Below are 16,644 nucleotides of genomic sequence, written 5' to 3' on the forward strand. Positions count from 1 at the left end.
TTAAATAAAATTAAAGATACAAGGCATTAAAAATGTGTTGTTTCTATATATGTTGAGATATTTTTTAGATGCTATATTAAAATAGTACCTCTCAATTTCCTAGAGAATAATAAATACACATTTAGAAATAACAAAAGGAATTTTTCTTTTGAAGAATGTTATCTTTATGACCTAAATTATAACATCTACCACATTTTGTCAAATAATGTGTACTTTAAAAATGAGACTTAAAACCTGTACAAAAATTGCATTTTAACATTTCATTTTGACTCCTTGTTGCCATGCCATTGGTAGTTGTTAGTTTCTTGATCATGCAGCCTTATTTGAAAATAAACTCTTCTGTAGTTATGTGAACTAACATTTTCAAATAATGTATTTTCCATCTTACCAAGATACTGTATATACATTTATATTTGCCCAGAAATAATGCACATTCTTGTATCCAGAGTTCTTTCAACCATAGCATTTTACAGGATTCCTGTGGACAAGAAATTAATATAGTTCATGGGGTATTTGTATCTTTAAAGTAGAACTTGCTTGCTGGGAATGCTTTAAAAAGAAAGTATGTGCATAAATGTTATGTACATAGCTAGTAATTTTGAACATTTATTCCACTGTTGGAAGGTATTTTTGCTTGGATAAGAGCTTTTCTGATTCTCCGCTCCAAGAAGACCCAAAGTGACACGTCATCATGCATCCCTGATGGGACATCTGCCGTTGGTGCGCATGATTTGTGCACGTGCGTTCTTCATTTCTCCGTCTCGTTCCGGACGGTTTCGTTTCTCTCTGGCTGTGTTGGAAACACTGCCTCTTTAATAGCTACTGTAATATTTCACTGTTTTACGGCTCGTTACAGCAGTCGGATTATTCTGCTTGCATTAAACACTTAACGCTTTCTTCTTTAGGAGGCTCTGGCCACGATCAGGCTTCTGGACGTGCTGTGCGAAATGACGGCGAGCACGGACCTGCTGGGCCGCCTGCAGGGGCACCCCGGCTTGCTGGAAAGGGGCGTCGGTGAGTGGCTCGCTGCTGCTTTCAGTCGAGAAAACTTTGCCCGGTTTGCTGTCTCTGGGAGTTCAGACACAGAGCTGTAATTTCCAGAGTATTGTTATATTTTTGAGATTTGGGGGAATATTTTTTCCTGAGAGGAATTAGGGCTTTTGCCACCTCCCTGCATGCTGTTGAAGCCCAGATGCCTCATCAGCGCGTGGGGATCCTGGTGCCTGCAGCGCAGGGCGCCCACGTGGCGGGGGTGTTCCCTCAGCAGGGGCTGTGGCGGCGATGGGCACAGGCTTCGATGACCGTGATGATAGCAGTTTTTGTATTACTGTGGTTTCTCCAAATTTGTTAGTAAGATTTTTCCTAATTACATTTATGGGCAGAAAGAATAGTGCCTTATACATAGTAATTGAGTATTCGATTCTTATGAGAAAGTCATTTTTAAACAAGAAGCCAGTGTTTGACATATTTTAGATACTACCATCTTTGCTAAAAGATTGTTTGCAAAATAACTGAAGCAGCCCCTGTCCCTTGTTAGCGCTGTGTGTGGTTCTGTTTCTCACCGTGTGCTGGTTTTTTCTTTAGAAAAGGTTATACCTATTCCGGAGACCCCCGTGCTAGGACAGACGGGTCTGTGTCTGGCAGGCAGATGAGTTAGCGGGAGGCCGGAGAGCTGTAGGCGACGCGCAGTCGGCGCTTTCCGCTCACGTTCAGCGCTGCCAGTGACGACTAAAGCCCCGCGGACCGGGGCGGCGGGATGGCTGCGCAGAGGCAGCGCCCAGGGCCAGGGCGGCCGCGGGTCACCTCCCCGCTGTGTGGGGTCCCTGGCGTCACTGAACGTGGTGCCTGCCGCTGACAGGTCTGCTGAGAGGGTGGGAGGCTCTGGGGCGGCCGCAGAGCCCGCAGCTGTCACACTTAGCGACCAGCCGCTGCGCCGGTTCTCTCGCAGAGGCACTGAGATCAGGAGCCTTTTTCTAAGAAAGGAGGTGGGAAATTTTTAGCTACCTGTTCTCTGTGGACAAAGAGAAGCCCAAATGGGGGTGGTCATTATGGCTTATGTCCCCAAAATCAGTTGCGACAAATTTTAAAGCAAAAACAGAAGTCTTTTAATCATTATTTAAAGAAAGCTTTCAGTTCTCACCCTTTATTTTATTTTGATCCATTAAAATACATCATTTGTGCATGGAAAACTAGTTCAGAATACTAAAAATTTCTCTATGGAAAATGAAGTATGTTCTTTTTGTTCTAGAGCTTTTACGGCTGATCCACGCAGCCGGCAGCGACGGCAAGAACATCTTCAGCTCCTCGGGATGCTTGAAAGCAGAAGGCGACGTCTCCAGCGTGGCCGAGGGCTTCAAGTCCCACCTCATCCGTCTGATCGGAAACATGTGCTACAGGAATAAAGACAACCAAGACAAGGTACGAGTGCTTCCTCCCGAGGGTCACACATGTGACTTCAGTGAGAATGGAATCTTTAGGATTGGAATCTAGCCACTTTTTTGCAGTGAAAGCTTAAAGTGCTTACACAGGTGCTTGAGATATGTGTATGTATCTGTCCCCACAGACGAGCATCAGGTGCCATACTTGTCTGCGTTAGGGTTTGTAGTTTTGTAACTTGCATTATTTGTCCTTAGCATGTCTGAGCCAGTCCCCTTTCTTATAAGTTGGCAGTTTTTGTCCTAAGCCTCTGCACTTACACACTCTTACGTTGTCACGCAGAGGACAGTCAATAAAAACAGGTACTTAAAAAGCCTAGAAATTGTCAAACACGTAGGAGACATTTAATAAATAGTAGCTGTTATTGATATTATTGACATTGTCTTCAGAAAAAAGATTACCTGAGATCTGCGCCCCGCGCTCTGGGTGACAGCATCACGTGCATTTCTCTGGGAGTTTGAAATGGATAGAATATTAAGTCTTTGGAAACCCAGCAGCCTGCGTTAGAGACCTATGTTGTGCTGAACAGCTTGGAGGTAGTTTTACTGACAGTGTGAGAAGGTGATGAAAAAGGCGGCAGGGGAGCAGGACCACACGCTCCCGCTGAGCTGACCGGCCTCTGTCTTCCTCGAGCTTCACTTCAGGTGGCACCTGTGTCGCCTCATCGAACCGAGGGGGCATATATGGCAGATCGCATTTTCCCAAGAGGGCCACACAAATGTCTGTCATTCTGCGTGTCTCCCTGCGGTGGGACGTTGCTACTCCCCTGCGCGGGGTTGGCTTGCACTTCTCCGCCCCTTGAATTGGGATGACTAAAGCCCGGTGACAACTTTGAACAATGAAATACGGTAGGAGAGATCCAGGCCCATCTCTGTCATAGCCTGACCTGGCAGGCCCCACGTCTCACCTCTTAGAAATAGCCAGTCGCCTGTAAGAAGTGCGGGATCCCTGAGGTTGCCATGCCGAGTTGCCAGGTCACGGTGGAGAAGCCCTGGAGGATGCGATGCAATGAGGCCAGAGAGGGAGATGGAGCGAGGCAGCAGATGTGGGTGCGAGGACCCACCTTGGGGGCCACTCTCACGTCAGTTTCTCAGTTACCCCGCCCATGGCACTTCCTGAATCGGGAAGGGCCTGCCTGCTGGTTGCCCCGGAGTCCGTCACCTCCGCACTGTGGGAAAAAGTGAGGCTCGGGCGGGATGGCTAAGTTGCACGGGCTCTGATTTTGGTAATGGCCCTGTAGGCGACCGTGGGACCGATCCGCCTACAAATCGTAAGGATAAACTCTGGGCAAAAGACAGCTATGTGAGGACACTCCGATTTGACCCACACAGAGCAGACTTTGGAGTTGAATTGACACTTGGAACAAGGCACAGTGTGTGTCATGTAGAGCAGTTAAAACTCTGATAGAAAATCCACAGCGCCTTTAGCTTAAAGAATCAAAGGACAGTTTGAAGCAGCCACAGCCATGGGAAGGTAAAGGAGGGAATCCTGGGAAGGATAAAGCAAGCCCCAAATTCTCCGTGCTGCCCACCTGTGTCGCTGCCGATGCCTGAGTCACACATGTGGGGCAGGCACCACAGGGCTAAGCTCAGGATAAAATCGTTGTATTGAGGATGACCCTAAAGAACGTGCAGTTTAAGTCCAACTACGGTAATTGGCTCCTGAAACAAAAATAACCGAGTCCTTTAGAGGAATCTGATAGATCGCAGAGTGTCCACAGCATAGCACTTACAGTGTCCGGGACACAGTCCAGAGTGACTTGACACACAGGGAAGTTCTCAAGAGCAAAGCAGCTGATTGGCGGAGGTTGGCTGGCTATGCCGTGCACAGTGGTGGGTGTAGTGGACAGGCATTTTAAAGCAGTTGTAACTGTGCTCAAGAACATAAAGGAAAATGCTTTTAACAAATGAAAAGATATCGCAAAGAATTGAAACTGTAAAACAAAGAACCAACTGGAAATTCTACAACTGAAAAATGTAGTATCCAAAATAAAATTTTACTGAGTGAGATTAACAACTCAATGGAGATGACAGAACAAAGAAAAGAGTCAGTGTATGTGGAGAGAGATCAGTAGAAATTACCTAGTCTAAAGAACAGAGGAGACAAAAGACTGATAATAAGATACTCATTTTAAGATGCTAAATTGTGAGGCAGTATGTTATGCAGCATTTGAAAACTAGAATAATTCCTGTGAGATGTGGCACTGAACCAAACACCGGACAACCTGTTCTTTTATTTTGTCAGTACACTATTTCCACTCCTTATCTTCAAGCAGGCACGAGTGGAAGACTGCTAATCCCTTCCTTGGAAAATTACTGGACTGATCTTTGCAAGAGCAAGTTTATGGAGAAGGAAACACTTTACCCTGTTAATGACCAAGACTGTCTTTCTCGAGGAGCACAAAGGAGGTGTTTTTCTTGTGTTTAACTATTCTTTTGTTGCTACTTTGGATTGGCCTCTTATAGGAATAAAATGGAGGGACCTTTAAAAGGCTTATGAAATCACTCCCTGAAGTCAGGCTCAGATTGCGCCCTAAGCAAATACGGAGTGTGTCCAACTGCCGCTCTGCAGAGGCCGCCGGGCTCGCAGGAAGGCTGTGGTGTGCTCTCTCACGTGCGCCGTTGCTAATAGCACTGCTGATTTCTGAGCAAATACTCTCGAAGGCATGAAGGAGTTTGTTCTTTGAGTATAGGAATGCCTCTGTTTCTTCATTTTCTTACCTATGCCAACAAAAGGCCTCAAGCTAAAAGCATTACCTTGAGAATTTTTTTCTCCTTCCAAAGAATCAGACTCAGCATCGCAATCTCATTCTGAAGGTGCTGGAAGCTTCTTTACTCTTGAAGTCAAAACATGACTTTAGCTGGCTGTTATGGACACTGGCTTTGCTCACTGGAGGGGTGAAATTCATTGGCACTTGCATGACGTCAGTCACAATTTGGGAGACATGGTGACTGTGCAGCAGGTCTTTATCACCAGGCTTTAGCTCTCATCAGATTGTCTGGATGGATTGTCCCACTTTACCCACATTGGGGTCTAGCGGGGCACTTAGCTCTGTCTCAGCCCTGAGACCAAGGAGCTGAGTTGGGGGGATTTTGTATCATCCAGCCTTAGTCCCTTCTTCACCCGGAGGGAAAAAGGGATTTGTTGAGTGTGTGGTGCCTGGTGAGTTACGGATGTTGTCAGTGTACCCGTTGCGTTCAGCGCTGCAGAGCAGGCCCGCTGACCACATTCTAGGGGCTGCATGCAGTTGGTGGGCTGCGGGGCTCAGAGCAGAGCTTCGACTCGTCTCACTGTGAGCACCTGGGCTCTCATCCCTGTACTGGGTGCTTCTCATTCGAGAGCTTTCCCACTGTGTGGAGGAGCAGGTTTAAAACAGGCTTCCTAACTGACGTGAAACAGAAGGTGCCAGACCAGCCAGGCCTCTCCAGCCCAGTCTTCGTTCACGTGTGGCCATCTGGGAAGGCGCACGTCTCTGTGTCCCAGCCGTCCTTTGTCCCCTGGGAGAGTGCCCCGCCTTGGGGGTCCTTGGGTGGATGGGATGGATGGTCCTCTCCACCTGGGGGGCTTTCGCCCTCGGAGCATCCAGAGACCATCCTTGCCCTTGGAACCAGAATTCCAAAATTACTAATGACACGCGAGTCCCAGAATCTTGTTTTACCCGAGCGCTCTTAGGTGGGATCGGAAGCCAGCCAAGCCCGCTTGGGTCTCTGTGCTTGTCTGAGTGATTGGTGACTTGAGTGTGGCACCCGCTCGGATGGCGTTTTTTCCGACTCGTGTGGCGCTGTCCCTCTTACAAAGTCCTTTCCATCTGCATGAGTTCATTGGAGCCATATGACACTTCTGTGGAAAAGGCTGAGAAGGTAATTATCACCATTTTTTAAATGAAGAGACCACGGCTGAGGGAGACAGCAGTTTAATGTGCTGTGTGCTCCGGAGAAGCCAGTCGCCTTCCCAGGCGAGCTCACGAAGGAGCGGGTGCAGACCCAACAAGAGCCCGCGTCGGGAGGCCTGTGAGCTGGCAGCGGGGACGGTGCGACCCTCCGGGCTGCTGTGCCCGCAGCAGCCCTCTGCAGGGACGGAGCCGGACGGTGGGGGCTCTGGAGTTCTAGGGAGGGCCCTCTGCTTCCTTTTGTCCGCGTCCTCGGGCTGGACTTGGGAGAGTGGGGTGGCGGCCTTGGGTGGGGAACCCGCTCAGCACTGGCTCTGACCCCGTCTTCCCTGGGTCTTGAACTCATGTGTGCAACATGAGGGGCGGGAGTGTGTCCTGAGTGTATATGGCTTCCCTTTACCTGGCTCGGGAGGGAGGTGCTCTTACCACCGACCGACTTCTGTCTTCGCCTTGTTTGGGTGCTGACTCAGGGCATTTCCTCGCTGCATCTGTGGCGATTAGTGTACCTGGAACCCTTGCGGCCCTGAAATGGAGATTCTTCTCCGTGTTCTGTGTAAGAAGCACATGCTGTCGGCACAGAGAAGGCATTCTTTGGCTCGCTTGTTAGAATCAGGAACACATGGTTTACTTTTTTCCTTCCCCATTCCTTTTTTCCTCACTATTGTCATAACTTCTTTAAGTGAATGCTTTATTAGGAAAAATAAATCAAACCTATTTTTTTTAAACCGAAACTACATGCATTTTTTTCCACCACCATTTTCCTCCAAAGACATTGTCTTGACTAAGATGGGCCATCCATGGTTTTGGCTGTTGAATCTTTCCCGCCAAAGGTTTTACGGAAGTGCTGTTCCGTGTCCTTCCTCCTCCCTCATAGAAAAGGCTGCCAGCACTCCCACGTGTGCTGGCCCGCGTGTTCGGTCAGAGGCACACGGGCACACTCGTCACAGGCTCACTTCATTTAAAGAGGAAGTCGGTGCTGCCGGCAGGTTCGTCATGTAAACCCAGCCATATGGCCGCTTCGATCCAGAATTATCAGTATGAAGGTAGGTTTTATTTACATACATAAAGAATCTTTGTGACGCATTTTTCATTAAAATGTTTTGCCCCGCTGTTATTCCCAAGACTAAACTGTACCTGCCCCATAGTAGGCGTTCGGTACATTTTTTATTGAATGAAAATTTGTTTTAAAATATTTGTTGAGTGGCTGGTACATACAGAGCACAGTTTTAGGTTCTGAAAATATAAAGCAAATAAGACACAACCCTCCTTTTTAAGGATATTTTACTATAAAATATCCTGACTATAGGGGCAAACAAAGACGTGTGGTAAAAAAGTAAAATAATTTTCAAATGAAAATTAATGTTCCTCTAAATTGTGGGTATTTACAAAGTTTAAAGTAATCTGCACATTCACTATTCTGTGTACATTGCTTTCCTAATAGACGGGGCTTTCGGAGGAAGTCAAGTGAAAGCAAATAGGGGCACCCCCTTCAGGAGGGGGATCATTTTTTTTCTTGTCAGCTTCACTACAAATGCTTTCGCAGTGAATTTGCCTTTTGTTAGAACCCCGTAAAGAGCTGAAGTGCTTTCTGTGCAGACACCGTAGCTGTTCTAGCTCACTTCTGAGAGCGCGCGAAGGAACTTCTAAGTTTCAGGGACACGGCCTGTCTCAGATTGTGTGTTTTTCCCCTGTCAGAGACGTTGCATAGAATCCCAGCTTATTGATTTGCAGATTGAATGCGTAGGCAAGATCTGACTTGCTTAGAATTCCACTTTCTTTTGTAATGTAATCCCAGTTCAAGAAATATGTCAAAATTCATAAATCAAACTGTCACTGTTCGTTTCCTGGCCTTACAGTTCCTGTTACAGTGAGTGAAATTAAAATTCCTACCGGGAGGACATAGCGTGGTTTGTTGCAGCTGCAAATTTTTTTGAAGACCCAGAAACTCCTTTCTGTGTCTTGTTGTGGAGTGATCAGCTTTTTCTTTTGCAGAAAAGGTGTACACTTATTTATTCATTCATTCTTTCATTTTTTTAGAGAGGAAGAGGGGGGAAGAAAAACATTGATGTGAGAGAGAAACACCGATTGGTTGCCTCTCACACAACCCTGACTGGGGACCAAAGCTAAAACCCTGGTATGTGCCCTGACTAGGAATTGAACTCACAACCTTTTGGTTCATGGGATAACGCCCCAGCCAACTGAGCCACACTGGCCAGGGCAGTGCACCATTATTTAAAAGGCTAAACAGAAAAATAAAATGTAACAGTTTACCGCGGTCTGTCCCTGCTGCTGCTGCTTTGCTGCTGCATGCTGACTGGCGGCAGGACTGTGTGGCCTCCCCGGCTCCCCCCGCCACGGCGCTGCTCCTTGGGCTGTAGGCTCCGTGAAGGCAGGACACACGGCATCTGCTTCGATGCCCGCCACTTCCCCTGGTACGTAGTGGCAGGAGTGTGTGGATGGGATGCACAACCCCTTTTCCTGATGAATCAAAGCTCCCAGTGGTTTGCTTACTTGCTTGGAGCAGCCACAAGCTGAACTCTGACTCTGGAGTCCAAGCTTCTCCCACAGTGCTCCACGTTCACCAAAAAAAGACGTTCGAGGCTTGTCCTTTGAAATCTTTGACCGACTTTGTGTCAGTTCTTAGAGCGGACACCTTCTGTAAAACAGTGCACGTAGGACCGACTTGAAACGTCGCCCCGACAGTGGCTGCGTTTCTCTGTTCCTGCTGGACGGCTCCCCTGCGGCCCGACCTTCTCCGGTCAGATCTGCTGCCCTGGAGCAGCAAGCAGAGAACTGCATTTCAGGGACCGCCTATTTCCGAGACGCGTAATGTGCCCATGTCCCAGGTACCCAAAGGAGGACTCGGGGAAGCCACTAGGCTGTGGCAACACAGCAGTTTATAAAGGCCTGGGACGTGTTTTCGTAACTGCTGCTCAGCACTCCTCACCATGCTGCCTGGTGACATCTTGGCGGTGGGGTTTTTCTGTGGGTTTTGTTTGCCAGGGACAACGAGTGTTTCCCAACATCCCGCGCCCCCGGCCCCTGCCCAGGACTGTCTGGCCTTCCGTGAGGAGAAGCCGGCCACACACTGGGAGCTGGGCCTTGTTCCTGGAAGGAACTATGGGACACTGTAAGGATGTCAGGTGTTCTAAATTCATTTACTTGTTTATTGCCAGACCAGTGAAAATCGCTCTGAGGGGCAAACCAGGATTTTGAGAAAATGTAAAGAATTGGGGAATTTTTTTAACAGTTTAAAAGTATATTTTAAAGCTAAATAGTTAGCAGTGTACGGAAGCTATAGGATTGTGGAAGAGAACCAGTCCCCTGAGAAGTTAGAACACGTGATAAGCGTAGCCCAATAATCCAGAGAGAAAAAGAAGGGGACTCTTCCTTAAGGAAGCGTGCGGACGACGCAGGGGCTTATTTTAGAGGCGAACCAGGGAGAAGTAGCTAACTGTTTGGGAAAAGCTAACCTCACTTGTAACACACACAAAATAAAGTTGGGGTTAATTAAAGAGTACACTGTTGAAGGTGGAACCATGAAATAGTATTTAACTGATTTTTCAGAATAAGCAAGAATGTTTTATGAATTAGACATAACAAAGGTCATCATAGACTTGATTATAAATAAATGGGGGACTTGGGCTTGAATCAGTTCATGCAGGTTTAAACCTGGGTTCTGTTGAATAATAGCTGGGTGACCTGGAGCAGATTTCAGCCACTCTGTGACTCAGTTTACCCAACCAAAAGCAGCTGTCTCGAGAGTCATGGCCGAGGGTAGCGGGGAGGAGGACGTCGGAGACCGTGTGAGGCGACGTGTGACCGCGTTCGGCCCCTCAGTCCCGGCCCGCAGCCCGCTTTCCCGGGCCCCTCTCGGCAGTGCCGATGATGGGTGCCAGGGCAGCCTGCGTCCCACCGGCTGGGAACGGTTTGAAAAATGAACGCGCTGCGCTATGCGTGCAGTGAAGGCCGTGTGTTCAGAGAATGGCGCGCTCGTGACACCGCAGTCCTGGGGCCTGCAGGGCAGGGCACGGCGCTGTGTCGAACAGGCCTGGCTTTCACATGCTTTGTATCTGTATTATGTGTATATTTAAGGTCCACAAGTATTTATGTGCATGACAGAATGTCCCAAAAAAACGTACTGCAGTAATAATAGCAGTTATCTCTGGCTGGTACAATTAAGGATTGGTTTCTTTTTTTTTTTTTCTTTTTACCATATAATTTTTGTAATCTTTATAGTGAACGTGAATCACTTTAATAATAAGAAGATACTATTTTAAGAGGAAAGGGGCACGTGCCCAGGTTTCCTCTTTTTCTCCGTGGTTGGAAGGGAAATGCTTAGTTCATTAGCGACGGAAGGAGTCCTTTGCCCGCTTCGATAGTCATGCACCATCTTAATGTTTCCCTGGCCAAGGCATGGCAGCTTTAACAGTTACAATTTCAATTACATTTTTAATTGAAAGATTTTAAAAACTAAAAATTAGCCTAGAATCTGCTGACAGTTAATAGCTGAGATGGGGATGGTAGATGGCGGCGGTGGTGTGTGTGGGTGGGGGAGAGAGAGTGAATGTCCTTCCGCTCGCGCAGTGCGCGTTCGCCCCCCACGCCGAGGGGCAGGGGCTTGCGCCGGCCTCTGCTGTGCGGCGCCCCGCTCCGGGCGCACTTGCTTTCACTGAGCGCGCATGTGCTGGGGACTCTGCTACCTGTCTCAACCTAATGACGGTCCGAGTGCTTTTGACATTGTGAAACTTCCTCCCCAGGCTTCATTGCTTTGGTTAAATGAAAAAGTGCTCTATTTCAAATGTTGAAGGGTTCTCTCGTTCTATAAAAAAATAAATAAATAAACTGGTACTGTGTGTCACACATCTAAGACAGTTTGATCTCCCGCAGACTTGTTTTTCTTTCCCCCCCTGGCAGCACTGAACATTAAGAGGATCCAAGTCACGTTCCTGTGAAGCACTTCGCTCCGTCAGCACCGGAAGTGCCCTCTTCTGTTGCACCCCCACCCATATTGCTTACAGGCCCCTTGCGTTTCTTGTTCTGTTCTGATAGTTTAATTTCACACCCATCATATTCTAAGAGACTGAGAAGGAGATTTAGTCTTGAGCTGCGGGTTTTAGTGTGAAGTTAAATATGCTGCTGTGTTTGCAATTGAAAGTCAGGCACAATTTGGACTCCCGGTAGGAATGAGTGTGCTGTTGGGGCGCAGCGTTCCACGCTTTTCACTCAGGTCAGCAGATCCGTGTCTGCCGCATGCTGTGCACCCACCAGCGCTCCAGGCCCAGGGACGCAGGAGGGGATGTAGTTCTCAGTGCGAAGGGGAGACAGGTGGGAAAGGGACTGTTTGGACAGAGTAGAGTAAGTGCTGTGTGCAGAGGGCTCAGCAGCGTGCCAAGTGCTCGGCGCAAGCGGCTCGCCTCAGAGCTTCAGGAAGAGCCTCTGGGATCCAAGCTTAAAGCACGTGTGAGAAGGAGGCAGGCGGGCGGGAGAGGGCCGGCCTTGCCGGCAGAACAGCACCTGTGAGCATGCGTGGGCTCACCTGCTGTGCGTTGGCCTCACCTGGGACGTGCGGCGTGGGGGTGCAGATGTGGCAGGGTAGGGGCACAGGGCTGGGCAGCAGGGCTTTGCGGGCTACGCTGGTGGGCTCTGGACTCCACACGAGGAGCTGCGAGTCTTAGGAGAGTCAGGGAAGCATCTTTTATTTCTAAACATGCTCTCGCATTCTCCCTCCAATCCAGCTATTCTTGTTGTACTTTCTCTGTGTTTTGTCTTAGCCTCACTTATTTATTTTCTCTGATTGTTTTTTATTATTTCTAGTCCTTGGGGCGTCAGTTTTCTCATTGATCTCCCTGTCACCCGCCTCTGTCCTCTCCCCACCTTCTCCTTCCTCTCTCTCTGGTTCTTTCTCCCTGGGACGGTGGCGTGGGGATCATTTTCCTGGGGCAGCCCCAGGCCCGGGCTGTAGACTGCTGCTCACAGGGCAGTTTGCTTTTGCTTCCATCTCCTGGGGTCCTAGGAGTCCCAGTTTTTATGTTAATGTCATTTCCTGACCAGGAATTCTGGTACCACACAGACGGGGCACCTGTGGGCCCTGGGTCTGCCTGGGGCAGTGGTGCCTCCTGCCCCACTCGGGCCTCTGGGAAGCCACGGGCCTCATTAAACCGGTGGGCAGGGTTTTGCTTGCGGTGGCGGCCTGTGGCGGTGCCCCTTCCTCGGACCGCCCCGGGCGGCTGAAGGCCGCCCACCCTGCTGCGCCCACAGCGGTCCTGGCTGGGCTGCGGGTACCTCCGCCCTCGCCCACGGCCCTGGCTTTTCACGTCCGGGCCTTGGGTGAGGCGAAGGCCGCCCTGTGGCAGGGCAACAGCCCGTCCCCTGAGCCTGCAGGGCTCAGGCACGAAGCGGGGTCCTGTCGGCCAAGCAGAGCTACGAGGAGACAGCCCGCGTGAGGGGCTCCAGGGTTTACTGTGTGAGCCTTCTCCAACTGCCCATTTCCGGCGTATGTGCACTTTGACCTTGAGCAGCGTGCACGGGAAATTTTGACTTGGGGGAAAAGAAAGCTGAAATGGCACTGTTTTCCTTAGCAGGGTGCCCTGCGGCAGGGGCGTCTTGGGGCAGGGGCTGCCCTCAGCAATGGTGGGCAGTCCCTGGGCTCTGAGAGGAAGGCCTCTGGCTCTGGAGTGAGCAGGCAGCGCCCACGCGTGGGAGCCCAGATGGGAAAAGGCTGGGCCCGCCTGTGGGCTGCGGGGGGCCACCGCCCGCCCTCTGTGCAAGCTCTGGCTGGCGCGCTCTTGCAAGGCAGCACCGGAGCTCAGGGCCCTCCCTGCGGGTCACCCAGCCCTCGCTGCAGGCAGCCCTGAGGTCCGTGGCCGGGGTCCCATGGCTCCTACAGCGGCGTGCACGGCGGGCGGCCCCTCGAGTGGGCCCGGGGCTGCCTGATTGTCCCCCAGAGCCCTGAGCTTCCCTGTGTTTTCTCCGTGCTGGAAACCCCGTTACGGACCTTGCACTGTCTTCAGCTTTCTTAAAGTGCAGCTGCACCTTGGAGGGGAACCCTTGGAAACTTTTCTCAGTCTTTTACATATTTATGTCATGTATTTTTGTCTTTTTCTGAGAGCAAACACTGTGAAGATGGCAAGGAGACCGAGCCTCCCCTCCTCGCGAAGCCAGAATGCTGTGGTCAGTCATTGTGGTCCATCCCGCTTACACTCTCTGCTACTAGTAGTAATCGTTTGTCTGCATTTCAAAGTAGCTACATTTTATTTTAGAGAAAAGGCATCAGTTGCCTTGGCCATTTATTTAGACTGAAAAAAATAAAATTCTAACCCTAAGACCCTGGAAGAGTAAGTTATGTCTAAAATGAGCAGTCTCAGGAGAGGCAAGCATTGCATAGTGGTCACTGTGTGACAGACGTTTGAGCTGTCTACACACTGCGTCAGTGTGTTTCCTGGAACTGACGGGGACAGGGGGATTGCCCTCTTCTTGCAAATGTGTAAACTGAGGCCCAAGAGCACACATGGCCGGTCTGTGGTGGAGCCATGTAGGGACCCAGGAGGCCTGGCCCCAGATCCAGTCTCCTGACCCGGCTCTGTGGTCCCTGCTCCTGCTCCTTTTTCCCAGTTGGGCTGCATGTTGTGGGCCAGCTCGCTGGGACTGCTGTCCACTGCAGTAGCTGCCCGCCGGGACTGCCGTCCGCCGGGGTTGCCGTCCGCCGGGGTAGCCGTCCGCCGGGGTAGCCGTCCGCCGGGGTAGCCGTCCGCCGGGGTTGCCGTCCGCCGGGGTAGCCGTCCGCCGGGGTAGCCGTCCGCCGGGGTTGCCGTCCGCCGGGGTAGCCGTCCGCTGGGGTTGCCGTCCGCTGGGGTAGCTGTCTGCTGGGATTGCTGTCCACTGTGAGCGGTGGCAGCCAGAGGTGCGAAGGAGCCTTCAGCCGACTTCCCGGGAGCATTGCAGGTCCGATTTCTGCTGTGCCGGTGAACGCGAGCAGAGTCTCTGAATCAATCTTTCAGGTGTAGAGGTGAAAACGGCTTTTATAAGTAAGTGTAAACTAGGATTCTCTTTGCTTATCCAGACTATTTTTAAGTAACTAATATTCTGAGTGCAGCCTTGACTGAGGTTTCCAAAAAGATTTCTTTCTTAAAGAAAATTAAAGAAATATGGTAAACTATTAGCATTAAAATAAAACAGATAACTAGGTATGATGAACTTCTTAAAGGGTATTTCCAGGATTTGTTTGACTGAAAATTTCTGCGGAGGCCCGTTGGCCGTGTTGCGGGCCCGCTGGAGCGCTGTGGGGAGCCCATCCGGTGGCCTGGCCGTCAGAGGCGACTGTGGCCAGAGCGGGGGGGGGGGGGGGGCGGCTGCAGTTGTCCTTCGGAGGCTGAACTGTTTGAATTGTTGTGCATCTTATGTTACAAATCCTTCCCCATGTGGCACTGAGCTCGTGTTACTCTCCGGCATTTGAATAATTGTTTTAGCATGAGACTTAATTTCTGGGAATGATTCATTGCTGTTTACTTGGTAAGATTTAGTGACAGTGTTGAATTTACTGGAAAAATCCAGCAGGTAGCTTAGAAATCATTACGGGGCTGGGGCGGTGGGAGCCGAGCTTCCGCCTTCTCATCCCGAAGGTCAGTGCCTGAGGGCAGAGGGCGAGGGCGCCACAGGGATGAGAAACAGGCGCAGGTGCTCCCGGAAGCTCAAGGAATGACTTTGGACACCTGCAGCTCCAGAGCAGACCCCCTGGGGGCCGGCTGAGCAGGGCATCGGGCGGTGGACGGTGGGTGTTGGCAGGAAGAATCGGACTGGCAGGTCTCTGGCAGCGGGCGGCAGCGGGCGTGTCTCTCGCCTGCTGGAATTTCAGCTCTGGCAACTTTGAGCTGCATCCTCCCCCTCACCCGCCCCCAGCCGAACATCTCAGAGCCCCCGTGCCTGCCGGGGCAGTGCCAGCTGCTCGGCACAGATGGGCAGTGGCGAGCCCTGCACTGCCCGCTGGGAAGCTGCCTCTGTTTCCCCCCATGCCCGGGAATACCTGGGGCTCCGCGCGGGGGACTCTGGCTCGGGGCCGGGGGCCGGGCGGGGTCCCTTAATTTAGTCCAAGTTAGAATTCTGTGGTTCCTCTTTGGGGGCCCCTTGGAGAGTATTCCAACAGGGAGAAGTGGATGTTTCATTCGATACTTTGGGGAAAGAAAGAAACATGTCCTTTTCTGTATTCACCTTCAGACAGATTTGTGTTTAGTCTTGAAAAATCACTTCTGGCAGTTTCAGAAGAAAGAACATGAGGCCAGGGTGGTAAAGATGAGTAGACATAGGACTCAAGGAGCTTTTACTCCACTGACCTTTATGTTTGAAATTTTAGTTATTAAGGCAGAATTGTGATTAGAATTCTCATGTAAGGTAACTGGTATGTTATTTTTATGTATTATTCTCTTTTAATGGTTTTTATAAACAATTCAGCTTGGTCTTATTAGAACATTAAGCACTGATACACTTTCTCCAATGAATCACACTCACAGAGGCTACATTTATTAAATTGGCCTTTATGAGATGCCTTTGGACACCATTTAGTAACTTTATATAAATTTGTAAAACAGATGAAAATGCAAAGTTCATCCTTTGTGATGAGATGTGCAAATTCAGACTAAAGTGGGTGCTTCGAGGGCTGTGCAGCACAGACTGAGCTGTTGCGGCAGAACAGTGGCGTCTGGGAGGCCCGGTGCTGGGCGGGGGCCCCTGTGCAGCCCGCAGCCCGTGCCGCCCTCGTCCTCCTGAGCCCCCGGGCTCCAGCCTGACCTTGGCTCCGAGCTGTCCACCCTGCTCACCTCCCTCACCTGCGAAGTGGCCCGCCCTGTCCCCAGTCGGGGTGTTGCCAGAGGCACCTGACCCACTGAGCATCCACGCCGCCCATGCGGAGTCGAGACCACGGGTGGGACGTGGGCTGTCCAGCCGTTTCAAAGCCACGACCGAGCTCAGAAGAACCAGTCTGCTTTCGTGAAAGTGCACGTTCCTGGCGGGGGACATCTCCTTGCTAGTGTTGTACATCGTTACTTCTGGCTCAAACCCCAGATTCGGGTTACAGACCCTGAACCACCGAAACCGCCTGTGGAACATCACACCTGTTTCAGAATTGCTTTCGCCGTGTGCGGTGCCATCCCAGCCCCGGAGCTTCGGGGTCGGCACCGTGATTCATGCTCTGAACGTGACCTGTCAGATGCCTTTCAGTTGCCAGGCATGTGCCTGCCCGTACACGTGCGCCCTCACTCTGAGCTGGGTGCCAGGAGCTGTCACTCGGGGAACGGCGGTGTGGTGGTATGGTCTGCACGGCTGTG

The 16,644-nt window shown here is 50.6% G+C and overlaps 1 protein-coding gene across 1 annotated transcript in view; it reads left to right on the top strand.

The window, feature by feature from the left end:
• The window catches only part of ATXN10 (ataxin 10), a 137,858-nt gene that overhangs the window by 60,890 nt on the left and 60,324 nt on the right, over positions 1 to 16,644 (top strand). Inside the window, exons 8-9 of the mRNA XM_054582500.1 lie at positions 906 to 1,014; positions 2,249 to 2,418. Of these exons, the coding sequence (XP_054438475.1) occupies positions 906 to 1,014; positions 2,249 to 2,418 (279 nt within the window). The remainder of the gene's footprint in view (positions 1 to 905; positions 1,015 to 2,248; positions 2,419 to 16,644) is intronic.

Source organism: Pteronotus mesoamericanus, unplaced genomic scaffold (assembly GCF_021234165.1).
Source record: "Pteronotus mesoamericanus isolate MK-2021 breed Mesoamerican mustached bat unplaced genomic scaffold, CSHL_Meso_final contig_702, whole genome shotgun sequence".
NCBI classification, from domain to species: Eukaryota; Metazoa; Chordata; class Mammalia; order Chiroptera; family Mormoopidae; genus Pteronotus; species Pteronotus mesoamericanus.